At 46.6% G+C, this 15,582-nt stretch overlaps 1 protein-coding gene across 1 annotated transcript in view; it reads right to left on the bottom strand.

Annotated features, from left to right (window-relative positions):
- The window catches only part of TBXAS1 (thromboxane A synthase 1 (platelet)), a 154,585-nt gene that overhangs the window by 3,213 nt on the left and 135,790 nt on the right, over positions 1–15,582 (bottom strand). Inside the window, exons 11-12 of the mRNA XM_006861247.1 lie at positions 5,758–5,849; positions 494–631 (exon numbers count right to left, since the gene is read on the bottom strand). Of these exons, the coding sequence (XP_006861309.1) occupies positions 494–631; positions 5,758–5,849 (230 nt within the window). The remainder of the gene's footprint in view (positions 1–493; positions 632–5,757; positions 5,850–15,582) is intronic.

The following is a 15,582-nucleotide window of genomic DNA, read 5'->3' as shown; positions in this document are numbered from 1 at the left end:
CCTTGGACTAAGGTGAAGGAACCCTGGTGGCACAGTGGGTTAAGTGTCAAATTTGCTACCTGAAAGATAAGTGGTTCAAACCCACCAGGCCCTCAGGGAGAGCGATGAGGCAGTCACTCCCATTAAGATCTATTGTTTTTAAGTGCTGTCACCTAGGTTCTGACGTCTAGTGACCCTATATAGGGTTTCCGAGGAGTGGCTGGTGAGTTTGAACTGCTGACCTTGCGCTTCAAACCAACCTTGAGATTAGAGTACTTATCCTGTGGCGCCACAGAAATCACGTGTTCCACTCTATCCTGTTGGGACAAATCATTCCACTCTTGAGTGGGAATGGTCATGGCAGTGGGTTTGGGTGTCAAAAGAGGGATTTCTGTTCCTGGTTTCAAACAAGATACATCTGGAGGTACCTCCTGGCCGGGAGGGGACACCTGGATCCCAAAGTGGTATACACTGTTCCCAGCACTGGATCCCTGGGCCCTGTAGGGGAGCTCACCTCTCGGGGTCGAAGGCCTCAGGCTCTGGCCAGTGCTCTGGGTCATGATGCAGGGCACCTACTGCTGTCTCCAGCACAGTGCCCGCAGGGATGTGCTGCCCCAGGAGCTCACAGTCCTTCGCTGCCTCCCTCGTGAACCTGCCAGGAGACACCGGGTGGACCATGCAGAGGATGGAGGGGTGGGCCCAGCCTTTCCTGTGGACCTTTCTGTATTGTATATTGTACTTAATTACTAATTGCAAACGGTGGTGATTTAAACTCACTCAGAGATGCCTCAAAAGGAAGGCCTAGTGACAAGTTTCCAGAAGATTATACCTTTGAAAACTGTGGAGCAGCTTCTACTCTGACAGACCTGAGTGAGGTCCCATGAGTTGGAAGCAACTCCACTGGTAGTGTTTCACATTGTTGTTCTAAACTCCACGTATGGTTTTTTGTAATATAAAGATTTTTAAACTTTATAAATACTGACCTTGGCTCTTACTTCTAGTTGCAGGACAGGGGTTTTCCCCTAAGTCTTACAGAGGTATAAGATTACATGCCATATCTGTTGGACCCTATTACAGCTCAGGGGAGACAGTCTGATCAGCCCTGGCTCCTTATAGTATCCGTCTCTGTAGGAGTTTTGATGGACAGGTCAGAATGGCGGAAGGAGGAGGCTTTGAACAGTTGCTTGGAGCAAATGCTGGTGCTGTGGGGAGGAGGCATGAAGGCTTCATCCTTTCATCTGGACTGGGAACAGTGCAGACCTTGATGGATTCTTGGAGTCAGAGGTGGCTGGAGACCAGAACCTGCTGTCCTCTAGAGGCCACTGAGAGGGCCCCAGTCAGCTGAATGGACTGTGCATATGAAGGACCAGAATACTGCTCCAACCAGCACTGAGCCTCCATGTCTTTTATGGATGGAACATTCAGGTGTTCCTATACCATCAGCACTGGACACTCCCTACACAGGGGAGCTGTGAGTTGGAAATGACTAGACAGCACATAACAACAAGCAAAGAAGCGAATGCCAGCGCTTAGGAAGAGCCACCACCTTTTCATGATAAAATAAGGTTTCAAACAGACATTGAAATACATTTGTATCCATCCATCGTAGGGAGCGAGGTGGCTCTGTAGGATAAACACTGGACCACAAACCAGAAGATTGATGGTCCAAACCCATCAGTCACTCCGCAGGACAAAAATGAGGCTTTCGCCTCCTGCAAAGATTTACAGCCTTGGAAACATATATATTGTTAAATGCTACTGAGTCAGTTCTGACTCATAGCAACCCTAGAGGGTTTCCAAGAAGCAACTGGTGAGTTTGAACTTCTGACCTTGTGGTTCAAACAGATCTTGCGGTCCAGTGTCACACCAGGATCCACATATATAATAGATGAAATAATAAAATTAAACAGGAAAATAATTTTAAACAAGTTAAAAGTAATGAAATAAAAGTACAAAAAGGACAAAACTGACTTTCATGATTTTCTTTAAGACAAAAAATGGAATTTAATATGAAAAAATTAAATGTCAATAAGATTAAATAACACCAATTAAAGTAATTCTTAAAAATTAAAGATAAAATATTTTAACAAAATAATTTTAAACACATAATTTTAAAACTAAGTAAGATTGAGGTGATAGTCTCTTCAACAGATGATGCTGGCAGAACTGGAAAGTGATATGCAAAAGACTGAAACAAGACCTTTACCTCACACCTTACACAAAAAGGAACTCAACATGGATTAAAGACCTAAATGTGAATCCCAGAATTATGAAGGCCAATGAAAAAATAGGGACAAATGTGAAGGCACTAATTCAGGGCATACACAGACTATCAAACATTTTGAAAACCACACAAACAAAAGTAGACAAAATAGATGAGTGGGACATACTAAAAATTAACAACTTACGTGCATCAAAAGGCTTCACCAGAAGAGTGATAAGGGAACCCACAGTATGGGCAAAAATCTTTTGCAATGACACATCAGACAACGAACTTATTTCTAAAATATATAGGAAACTATAATACCTCTACAAGAAAAGGAATAACCCAATTAAAAAACAGGCAAAGGACATGAACAGACACTTCACCAAGGAAGAGATCCAGGCGGCCAACAAACACAGGAAGAAATGTGCACAATCAGGAGCCATTTAAGAGAGAGCAAATCAAAACACCAATGAGATATCATCTCACACCAACAACAGCAAAGATCAAAAAAGTAGAAGACAATAAGTGCAGGCAGGGATGTGGAGAGACTGGGACACTCCTGCATTGCTGGTGGGACTGCAAAATGGTCCAACCTCTCTGGAAAGCAATATGGCGCTTCCTCAGAAGGTTGGAAATAGAAATACCTTATGATCCAGCAATTCCTCTACTTGGTTTTTACCCACAAGAATTACTATCCATGACACAAGTAGATAATATGCACACCAGTTTTCATAGCAGCACTATTTACAATAGCAAAAAGATGAAGACAGCCAAAGTGCCCATCAACTGAAGAATGGATAAACAAACTGTGGTACATACACATGATGGAATATTATGCTACCTTGAAGAATAACAAGCTGCAAGCCACCGCATAGCATGGATGAACCTTGAGGACATTATGTTGAGTAAAATTAGTCAGTTACAAAAGGAGAAATACTGCATAGGACCACTATTGTAGAAGACTAAGGGAAAGAACCCATACCAAAAGGGGATGGATTCTTTGCTGGTTGCTGGGGAGGTAGGGGATGGTGGAGCACAGGGCAGGGAATAGACAGGATAGTTTGGGTGCTGGGGAGGGGGGGCAATATACAGAAAGGGAGAGGGGAATGGAAGAACAAAGCAGATGGGAGAACAATTAGTCAGGTTTGCATGGGCTAAGTGGAACAAAGGTAAACAATGATGTGTGCACGACTTTGGAACAACAGGGTTCTGGGATACAGGGATTGAGACATGGTTGGAATGGGGAAAAGGGGGGAAATAATGTTAAGATGCTTGGCTGTCTTTTGAATCTTGGGTTTCCTTGCATTATATGATAAAATAGACACTGGAGGGGGAGAGAAAGGAATAGCCAGAAATAACACCATAGAAAGCTTGTAAGTTCATCTTCTGCCTATAACTGATTAGAACACCTAAAATGGGGCTACAACGTGCCCAGTGAAGGAGGCTTCCTGCGGAGCCTCTGCATTACATAAGACTATAGGTGGAATCTTGAACAGCATCCAGAATCTTCTGAGGTGAGAAATTTCCACTTGAAAGGACAAGCAGACCAGCCTGGAGCTGCTAGAAGAACACAAGATACTTCTTGAAAGAAAGGCCAACAGGAAAAATCAAAACAACATAGGCAGACTGTTACTACAAGAACAATCAAGCTGCTTGCCCAGGAGACATCAAGGCAAGTGGTTGGGTCCCCTCAGAGCAAACCGCCTTCCAAGACAAAGACTCAATGGGAATACATGCTCTGATTGGTGATCACGTTTCGTCACTGATAAGGGGAAGAGAGGGAAAAACAGTAATGACGTTGCAAGCTAAACCCTACAACATTCAATAGAACAACCCAGGTGGAGACCTGGTTGGCCAGCAGTGTGGCAAGACCTGGGTTGCCACAGAGTCAGTGACATAGCCACAGAGGACTAGAGTGGAGAGTGAAGCGTAAGAGTAATCTGATACAATTTGATGAACTTGATCTCCACCTATGGATGCAGTAGCTCAAAAGAGGGAACAAATCTTTACAGCAAGGATTATTCCCACCCCCTCCATACAGAGTAGACAGGGATGGGCAACTTGGACATTGGCTACCCAAAATGGGGGGCGGGGGCTACAAAGGCAAGAAGTGACTGGCTTACAAGCTTTCAAGAGGGTGTGGAGGAAGGTAGAATCTCCACTGAGTAGTATCCAATCTGTCTGGGTGGGGCTGATGCAAGGAAATGCGGATAGGTCCCTTGTGATACAATGGTGAATAATTGTTATCAGGACTGATTGTGTGAGGGTTGGAAATGTAAAGGTAGATGTTTTATAGCAAGGAGGGGAGTAACTTTGCAGTCTAGGAGCGGAGGTCTCTGGGACCATCAAGGGACAAGAGCGGAGAGCGGGATCCTACCCAGAGAAGCAGTGATGCCTGAGACGGAGGCAGAGATGATGACGTGGAGAGATGGAGCAGCTGGTGATTTTAGACCCAGAGAGGGAGAGGGGCTTTGTGCAGACCACAGGGGAACAGGTTTGCAGGGTATACCCTTTGGTTGGTTGATGATGCATGGAGGGGATTGTAACCATGGCAATGAAACAATATACGATAGGATGAATGTAAAACTAATGTTCTCCCATGTAAACTATCACATAATTCATAATAAAACATTAAAAAAAACACCCAACTAAATAAGATCAAATAATTAGGCAAAATAAAACTATACTAACATTTGCAAAGATCCTATTTCTAATCGAGGTCTCATTCACAGGTACCCAGGATTAGGACGTCACCATCCTGGGGTTTGTTGTTGTTGTTTGAACACAGTCCACTCCCCGGTGACAGTTTGTGCTACTTTTACTTCTGGTTGCTGTTTGACTCTCTTAAGGATCGCAGCAACAACGGAGTTAACCTCCCCTGTCCCACGGGACATCTCGTTTTGGAAGCAGACTGAACTCCTGCTCTCGGGCACTTCATGGTTGATGTGACTGTCCGCTGGTGAAATGCTAGCGCCACTGGGCCATGAGGTATTGACTCTGAACAGGACAGGGCTTCCTGTCTCTTCTGTACACAGGTGACTGCCCCGTGGTTAGCTCAATAAATGGCAGCTGAATGAATGAATCGAAGAATCCATGGAAGAGGGGTGTGGCAGAGTCATCAAGGTTGGAAGGCTGGACGAGATGGCTTGGGTTGGGGAAAAGATCCTGTCAAGAAAGGCTCGTGAAAGATCTCAGTACCCTCAAGAAAGGAGAGCTCAAAGTGGAGCCTGTCCTTTGGACCTGAGGTCCCTTGTGCTGAGAAGCTCCTAGGCCCATGGGAAGATAGAGACCAGGACACATGGAGGTCTCTATGGGCTGTCAAGTCCACAGATAATGAAATCCCCAGAACTGACAGACAGCTTTCCCCTAAAGCTGGACCCTGCATTCAGACTTCCAATCTAAACTGAGAGAACACAGGTCTGTTTGTTAAAGCCATGAAAACAGAAAGACCAACAATGCTTTGAGGACACTGGCTGGGCGTGCATCACTAGGTCACTGTGGCCACACACCTGCTGGGGATATGAAGAAGGCTGAGACACAGACCGGCTGCAGGGGAAGGGCTCTGGGCATACCTGAAAGCTGGTGGATATAATCTCAAGGTCTCTGCGATCACCATGTCCAGGTAGGGCAGGCCTTCCTGGAGGCTGCAGTACTCGGTGGGGGCCTAGTGAATACAATGGAACAAAGGAAGAAGGTCATGTTAGATGTAACTACACAACACCGTCTTGTCTTCTTCACTAACTTACTTTGTTGTGATTTGGGCAAAAGCTTACAGAGCAAATGGGTTTTCCAATTAACTATTCATACACAGTTTGATCCGTGACATTGATTGCAATCACCACATTGTATTCTTCCTAATTTTTCTGTTTCATCCATCTTTCTTTCCCTTCCTGGCTTCGGAGCTTTCTCCCTAAGCACATGCTGCCCTTTTGATCTTGTCTGGTTGATTAAGGAGTGCATAGCTCCCTGGCATTAGTTGTTAGACCTTGTAGACCAATGTGATATTTGGCTGAAAGTTGAGCCGTGCGGGGTGAGTTTCATTGTAGGGCTGACTCGTGTCTAAGGGCCATAGGCTTAGGGCCAGAGCGGCCACTAACTTTCAAGTTGGAGTCCAAGATGGAAGACAAGGCACAGTGAACAACAGAGCAGACGAGGACTCCACAGTGCTAATTCGCACTGCAAATGCGTGGGCAGTGCTGGGCACTGGGGATCTTGGATCCAGCTTTGGGATATTTGGTGATAAAACAAAATGGCTGCATTAGTTGGGATAGCCGACAAGTACTGTGTAAGTTGTTATTGCTAGGTGCCATCGAATTGGTCCCCATGCCGAAATCAGAACAAAATGTTGCCCGGTCCTGCTAGGCTGGAGCCCAGTGTTGCAGCCATTGTGTCAGTCCATCTCATTGGGGGTCTTCCTCTTTTCACCGACCCTCCACTTTACCAAATATGAGATCCTTCTCCAGGTCCCTCCTGATATGTCCCAAGTAGGTGAGACAAAGTCACCATCCTCACTTCTAAGGAACATTCTAGCACATGCATGACCTATTTTAACCCTCCAGTGAGGCAGCCCAGCTGTTCTTACACTTCTTAGCTGAGTGAACTGAGGCTCAGAAAAGTAGTCCTATGCTAAGTGGCGGCCACAGCATGTTCCTGTTGTTACAGGGTAGAAGTGACTGTCTTCATGAAAACTCACTGCCAGAGTTTGCTTCTGTGGTGCTAATGGGTGGATCCAAATGGCCCACATTCAGGCTGGTAGTCAAGTGCAAATTGTGCCACCCAAGGATCTTGGTATAGCATAGGTAGAGCCTGAAGACAAATGGAATAGTCAACAAACATATACACATGGCTTCTGACAATTTCTTGCTGTTAGGCTAAGTTAGCCACAGTTGCAGTTGGATTCTATGATCTGCAACCTAAGGAATCTTTAACTGATTTCAAAAAGAAAAGGTCTCCAGGGCTGGCTGCATCAAGCCTACCAGTAATGGTGTTGGCCACCCAGGTCGAATTGTGTGTGCTATAGGCTGCCAGGATTTGTCAAAGAAAATGCTTTAAGGCAGGTTAAGTGAGGATGGTGGGCTTTGCATTACATACTTAGGACATATTACCAGGAGAGACCAGTCCCTGGAGAAGGACATCATGCTTGGTAAAGCCGAGGGTCAGCAACAAAGAGGAAGAGCCTCTTATGAGATGAATTAGAACAGTAGCTGCAACACTGGGCTCAAACTGAACAATTGGGGGGATGATACAGGACCAGGTGTGCTTGGTTCTGTCTTACATGGTGTCACTGTGAGTCAGAAGCAACCCAACAGCACTGAACAACAGCAACAAGGGGTTTGTATTATAAACCCAAGTCTTCACTTATTCTTTCCCAGACCAAGATCTCATGGGCCTTCTAAACTGTGTGTGTGTGTGTGTGTGCCGTGGAGTCATTCTGACAGTGACCTTACAAAGGGTTTCCAAGTCTGTAGATCTGGGTTTATGGAAACACGTCCTACAAACAGCATGTTGGGGCAGCCGTCTCAGATCAGCTGCCTACAAGAATCAGGCGGGCAGCTTCCCATTTCAAAAGCTCCCCAGATCCTTGTGTCTGAGAGGAGAGGAGTGGTGGGCACACGGAAGGGAGGATCAGGATTCTAGTTTTCACCTAACCCAATGGGACAGCCCACTCATGGGCACCTGACGGGGCTGCTAGTTCTTCCAGAAAAATCCGGATAAAGGGACCTGAGCATGTGCGGCCAGCAGGGGGCAGCAAGTGCACAGCAAATGGCCACCCCAGTGAAAGAAAATGCCAGCCTACTCTTCCTTGATAGATTTCAGTTTGAAGAAGTTGGTAGAATTCTATTTTATCCTCACTGGCTTCAGTGGTTGGTGTGTAAATTTGAATAATAGTGGTATTAACTGGGCTTCCCTGTAGGCGCATGAATATTATCCTACCAACGTACCTCATGACTGATCTGGATATGTTCTTTTTGACAATGCAACACCATTCTTCTTCAATTTACGACGGGACCAATAAACAACATTCTTATGAATGGAGAAAAGACTGAAGTTGTCAAAGACTCCATTCTTCTTGGATCAACTATCAACACGGAAGCAGTAGTCAAATCTGCACAAGACCTTTTGGAAGTGTTGAAGAACAAAGATGTCAGCTTGAGGACTAAGGTGTGCCTGACCCAAGCCATGGTATTTCCAGTAACCATATGCATGTGAAAGCTGGACAGTGAATAAGGAAGATCGTAGAAGAATTGATGCTTTTGAGTTATGGTGTTGGAGGAGAATATTGAAAGTGCCATGGGCTGCCAAAAGAACCAATAGATCTGTTTTGGAAGAAGTGCAGCCAGAGTGCTCCTTGGAGGCCAAGATGGCCAAACTTAAGTCTCTCATACTTCGGACATATTGTCAGGAGGGACCAATCACTGGAGAAGGATATCATGTTTGGTAAGGTGGAGGGTCAGAGAAAAAGAGGAAGACCCCCAACGAGATGGATTGGCCAAGTGGCAGCATCGATGGACTCAAGCGTAGCAATAGTAGTGAGGTTGGCCCAGGATCAGGCAGTGTTTCGTTCTGCTGTGCATAAGGTCGCTATGGGTCGGTACTGACTCGATGGCACCTAACAACCACAACAACAACTTCCTTAGACCTGTGGCTATCGTGTCAATTCCGATTCCTCCAGCTGCCTGCCCACAGGGTTTCTGAGGCTGTGATTCTTGACTGCCACGTTTTTATCCCGTGGAATGGCTAGTGGGTTCTAACCACCAACCTTTAGGTTAGCAGTGGAGTGATTAACCATTAAGCCACCAGGGCTCCTTAGTCTTCATTAAGGAGTGAGGCCCAGAGAGCTAAGTCTGAGCCTGAAGTCACACAGCCAGATTGACTCCTGTCCTGTCCCTGCCCTGGGCTAGATGCTGGAGACCCAGAAATAACATAAGGCTTTGCAGACATATCCCAAGCAGGTGTTCTACTTATTGGTTTGAATGTTATCAATGAGTTTCCAAGGACTGGAAAATGAGTTTTGTTGCTGTATTGAGCACTTGGCAGCAGAGGGTAGTTGTTGGTGCGTGCTACATACAGAACAAGCTCTGCAAAGCCCCGGGCCATACTTGCACCACACTAACCCTCCTGCCCTCATGAAGTGTCCAGTCTACTTTGAGTGGGCGAGCTACAAGAGTGGTCAGCACAGGTGTTCTGGGAGGACAGATGAAGGACAGCTGTCCAGGCCTTGGGACTCGGAGAAGACACCCGGAAGAGATGTGTGAACTGAGATATTTATGAGGGAGCACTGGCCAGTGGGAAGTGGTGAGCTCGTTTGAATCCTGAATCGAACCAATTTATAACAATAACCATTGGTGAGTCCACAGAGGGACTTTGAACTCTGAACTGCCATGGTTCATTTTGTTTCATGTGATAATGGTATCGTGGTCATGTTTATCTTTTTTTTTTTTAAAAAAAGCCTTTTGTTTTGGGGATACATACTAAAATATTTATAGATAAAATGATACAATGCCTAGCATTTTCGGAAAATTGAGATGAGAAACAGGTCGGAGAAGACATGAACCAGAGCCTGGTTGATACTCGTTGAGGCTGGTAGGAGCTTCCAGACTTCTCTCTACTGCACTTCCAATTTGTCTGCATTTAAAGTTTTTTCATAATAAATGTAAAATATCTGGAAATTTAAGCAATAGAAGTTCGTGGAAGAGGCTCGGAGGTAGAACTGAAGCACTGGGTTCTGGGAGGTCGTTGGCTGTGCGAGTTGCCGTGTGAGCTGAGCTGATCCTGGAGGACAAAGAGCAGTTTCTCAGCCCAGAGGCTGAGGGGCATCCTTCTTGGGACATCCTGGGCCACGTTGGCAGCTGGGAGTGTGACGCTGTGGACACTGGGCTGTCAGTGAGTAGAACTTCAAAGTTGGCTGTGTTGTCTGAGTTTTTCTTTTGCCATTTTGAAAAATCAATTCTTTTGTTTATTTTGGTGTTGAATCCATTTGAAGTGGAAAGGGTGGAGGGAGGAAGCTAGTCACGAGAGTGCTTTACCTTGGTGTGCTTGGAGAAGCCATGTCCCTGACAGGCAAGTGAGTGGGCAGGAACTTCCAGGTCCAGCTTGCCCCGCCTCGCGCACCTCGGCCTGCCAGCCCTCTGGTCAGCACCACCAAGCCCCTTTGTGACTGGTAGCTGGCACGGGGGGCCAAGGAATCTGAAAGTCAGCCTGTGCTGCCCACATGTCCAGCGAGGATACCCCACTGCCAGGCTGCCAGTCACTAGGCTGGCCTGGGGCAACCAGAGCAGGTCCTACCTGTCAGCTGTAATGTAAGACTACCACCCCCAGCACCCAGCTCACAGGAAGGTGACAGAGAGAACGATATGAAAGGCCCCCGAGCACTGTGGCGTGGTTGGCAGCTGCTGTCGGCACTGCTGTTCCTGTTGAGTTGATTCTAACTCACTGCGCCCCCATGTGTGAAGAGCAGAACTGTGCCTTTCAGAATCAGCTTCCCAGGTCCAGTCTCCAGAGATGCCTCGGGATGGCTTCCAGCGCTAACATCTCGGCTAGTAGTCCAGCACTTAACGGTATGTGCCACCCAGAGAGTGTGACGTGCTGACAAAGAGCTGGAGGGGTTCAGTGCTGGGGCCGTTTCTTCATGAGATCTTTTGTGTATTAACTGCTCACGAGGGATGCGAGGGATACAGGCCAGCTTGTCATCTGAAATCCCATGGACTTCATTTCATTGGAAACTTACCCAGCAAGTGTGCTTAGAGGAGGTCGAATAAAAATTAGAAACTGAGAGAAAGAGAAATTAAAAAAGTAAACCAAATCTTGTCGGGGATTTTCTTTCCATTTAGATTTGATCTCTAGTGGGTGGTCTCTTCTCATCTTCTGTTTGAAGCTGTTGGTCTCTGACTTTCCATCAGATAGTTTAGGATCTGTAAACCGAGATCTACATGCAGATGACACACCCAATGGGAAATACATGACCATTTACTTGTCAGTAAACAATTAGCCTGTCCACTCCTATTAATCTTCCCTTTCTACATTGAGAGTTTTGTGTGTGTGTTTCTGTGAGAACTGGACACACACACGCAGAGGCACTCACATATCTGCCCTGGGAGTGGGCAGACACAAAGTGGAGTGTAAACAAGAATAAAGATGAAAATCTGGAGACAAGGTTTTGCCTGGAGATTCAGGGCCTCACAGAGACAAAGTACTGTATTTTCACTCACCTTGTATGTATGTGAATACTGGACAGGGAGTCAGGAAGACCAAAGAAGAACTGACGCCTTTGAACTACAATGCTAAAGAATATTGAATATACCACGGACTGCGAAAAGAGCGAACACCTCTCTATTGGAAGTACAGCCAGAATGCTCTTCAGAAGTCAGGATGGCAAGACTTGGCCTCACTTACTTCGGACATGTCATCAGAAGGGATGTAGACATTTCGCTCGGTAAAGCAGAAGGTCAGTGAAAAAGAGGAAGACTCTCAGAGACATGGATTGATACAGTGGCTGCAAATATGGCCTCAAACACAACAACGACCGTGAGGGCAGTGCAGGACTGGGCAGTGTTTGATCCCATTGTACGAGACGCTGGGTTGGAGCTGACTCAATGGCACCTAACAGCAATAGAGAAAGCAACATTTTTCTATTTTGCTGAAGGAAATAGTGGCGGGGCAGCTCCAATTTTGTCTTTTAAAGAAGTAGTGTATCTGGTGCTCACTCGTGTATCGGAGCTCTGGCATACAGAGCAGGCCGATGGTGCAGCTCTTGCCCCGAAAGTAGAAATGTCTTCACCATTTTTGTACAATGACATCCAGAGCAGCACTGCATGCTGAAGTATGAAGAGTTCCCTTCACTCTGATGCTTCAGGAAACAACTGCTCTTTAAAACCAGACCATGGCAACAGGGCGACCTTAGCTTTACCCTTTGACCTGGGAGACAGCACTCTGCCTGTGGCTGGGCTCCCGCTGACCAGCCGTGTGGCCCCTCAGCCTCAGTCCACCTCTGAAGAGACGCCAAGGCCCTCTCAGCACTACCATTGCAGCTTTGAGACGAGCTTCTGTTCAGAGGGTGACAGGGGGTTGGGTGGGGTGGTCTCTTTCTGTCCACGTCATTGGTAGGCCTAGCCAAGGCCCAGAAAGTCCCATGTGCTACGTTAGAGGACTGGGCATCTACACCTTAAAATACTGAGGACCATGCACATACTCAGGTTTGTGGACACCCACTGGAAAGACACAGCATCACACACAATCACACAAGTGACTCATGGGCTCTTAGTTGAAGCCCAGGCCCTGGGGATTGGAGAGGGGAGGCAATGAACAGAAACCAGTGTGTGTGCACATCCTCACACAGCCACAGACATCTACCTCCAACAAACTGTGTACCATATACACACCCACACAACAACCCCACGTAACTACACCCCCCACATACACTTCCACACATATACACCCCCCCACAGCTTCCTCCACCGCATACGCATACGTACCATATGCCCACATACCATATACATACACACCCCTCACACATAACTCCTACATACCATATAAACCCCCCAAACCCCACACCCCTCCCACATATACTGCTCACATACCATGTATACGAATCCCTACACACATAGCCCCCACATACCATATACTGTACACATACCTCATACACCCCCCAAATACCACACCCACCCTATGCCCATACACCTTCACACACCACACAACACATCCTCATATTCCACACATATCCACATTCCACCTCCTTTACACACACACCACACATACCCACACCTCACACCCCCTTCAGAATGCCAACCCTCTTCACCCATGGTCCAGGGTGAGCTTTGCTGGACCTCCACAAAAATTCCTGTCTTCAGAAATCTTAACAGCACCACCTCCTCTCTGGTGGAAGTTTACTGTCTATGGAAGGATTTTTAGATCCCTTACACCATGTGGTTCTTTTCATAACCACACTGTGAGCTAAGTAGGGCAACTGTTGTCTATTTGATAGATGAAAAAAGAGATTCAGAGAGGTTAAGTGGCTTGTCCAAGGTCACACAGCCAGAAAATGGCAGAGCTGTTGTTGAATCCAGGAGTTCTGATTCCAAGCCCTTTCCCTCTGTTTGCTGCCTAGACCTTCCTGCCTTCCTCTCTTCTCTCCCTCTCTTCCATTATCTTACCTTTTCTCCCTCACTCTTGTATATTTTAGGAAAATATGCATACAGAAAAGTACAACAAAAAAGTGCACAGCTCAACAAATTTTCACAAAACACACTGTGTTACTGGCTTTGTGGTCAAGAATCAGAACACACGAGTCCCCTGAAGCCCCAAGACTCTTCCAGTCTCCAGCCGCTCAGAGTAACCACTCTCCTAGCTTCTAACCCCAGAGATTTTCTTTGCCTTTTTTCCATGAACTTCCCAGAGATGGTGTCTCCAGCATGACTTAGTGGATCATGAATCTCAGTCTGTGAGATTTGTCTGTGTGTGTTGTGTGTGTGTGGGGTGAGTGGAGGGGTAGGTAGGGGGGTCATTTTCCATTCTCGTTGTTGTGTGGTGCTCTGTGGGAGACACCATCATAATCTGTCCTTTATAAACAGTCTTGCGTATGACATTGGAGGACAGATGGACAAGTCTCTTTACAAGCAGAATCGCTGGGTCATAAGTGTCTGCAAACGTTTTACAAATGGGCTGTGTGTGTGGTTTACAATTTTAATAGTGAGTTACTGTCCTAGCCTTTTTATTTACCGCAACTGGGATTCCCCTTACCTGCCCCTTCTAGTACTCTAAATCTAAACACCATCTCTCCTCCAGGAAAGGGTGGAGAGAAAGACATACGGGGTTATTTTGTGAGCTGAAGTTATTTATTACTAGCAAGTGTGTGTGTGTATTGGGGGTGGGAACAAATCAGACACATCTGATGACCTGGTTTTAAGCTTTTCAATGATCAGACACACGCACTCATAACCACAAACCACACCCCCAAATCCATGACACTTGAGTCTGAGTGACCTGCTCTTGTCTATTCTGTGGGCCTCTGCTCCCCTCAGTTTGGATCATTCACCGTTAACTCTGTATCTGATACTTAAGAAACAAGCCTTCAAGTGCAGAATAGTCAAGTCACCCACCACTTTCTCTGCACTGAGGAGGGAGTGAATATATTTACTCTGCAGAGAAAATGTTTTTGTTCATTTGTTCCACAGCTTAAAAAAAAATAACCAGTTGCTGAGCATTAACCCTGGCCCATGGCGCCCCCATGTGTGTCAGAATGGGATAATGCACTGGACTGCAAGGTCTATTTGAACCTCAGGGTCGGCGGTTCAAATTCACCAGCTGCTCCTTAGAAACCCTATACAGGGTCGCTATGAGTCAGAACCGACTCAATGACAACAATTGTTTGGAAGTAGATTACCAGGTCTTTCTTCAAAGGCACCTCTAGGTGGACTAGACCCTCCAATCCTTTGGTTTGTAGCTGAGGTGTTAACCATCTGAGCACTCGGGGACTCCCCCATAGATAAATATAAGGCCATACTGGATGGAACAGTTGTTGTTAAGTGCCACTGAGTTTGTTCCGACTCATAGAGACTCTGCATAGGGTTTTTAAGAAGTAGTTGGTGAGTTTGAACTGCCGACCTTTAGGTTAGCAGTTCAGTGCTTACCCTACAGCTCCAGAGTGGGCCTAATCCAGTCTGAGTGGGGTGTTTTGTTAAGTGGTATTGAGTTGGTTCTGCGTCATAGTGACCCTGTGTAGGGTTTCTGAGGCTGCAAATCTTTGCGGGAACAGAAAGCCTCATCCTTCTGTGCAGCATCTGGTGGACTTGAACCGCAGACCCTGTGGTTTGTAGTCCAGTGCTTATCGTATATATAAAAAAAGAGACACAGAGAGGAGAGACAGACAGCCATATAGATATAGCTACCGAAGATTATCAGTGGTCCCCGGGAGTGGGGGGCAGGCTGGGCAGAGTCTTCCTCAGATTATTTATCGGTGGTCCCCAGGAGTAGGGGGAGAGTCTGGGCAGAGTCTCCCTCAGAGCCTCAGAGGAACCAGCATGGCCGACACCCTGCTTGGACTCCCAGCCCCCAGAACTGAGAGAAAAGAAATTTCTGTTGTCATTAGACAGCCAGTTTGTGGTGTTTTATTAGACACAAGCAGAGTCAGGAAGCTTGTCACATGTCTGAGGGACCGGTGGGTCACAAAAGTGAAGAATGTGGTTGTTGGAAAGTGATGTAAGCCTGAGAGAGAGAGGTCTCGCCTGGTTGTGGGTCTGGTGTTGGTCCTGGGATAGAGTCTGGGTCTGGGTCTGGGTCTGGACCTGGGCCAGGACTGAACAGTGGACAGCAAGCCTGTGCCCTTGGGAAGCCTTCAGAGGTGGCTGTAGCCCTCTGGTTAAGTTCACTGGGTATTCACGGACAAGAGGTGGACATGGTTA

The sequence above is a fragment of the Chrysochloris asiatica genome, unplaced genomic scaffold, assembly GCF_000296735.1.
Source record: "Chrysochloris asiatica unplaced genomic scaffold, ChrAsi1.0 scaffold00041, whole genome shotgun sequence".
NCBI lineage: Eukaryota > Metazoa > Chordata > Mammalia > Afrosoricida > Chrysochloridae > Chrysochloris > Chrysochloris asiatica.
Note: the sequence above shows the minus strand (reverse complement) of the source record. Positions and strands in the feature narration are given on the sequence as shown.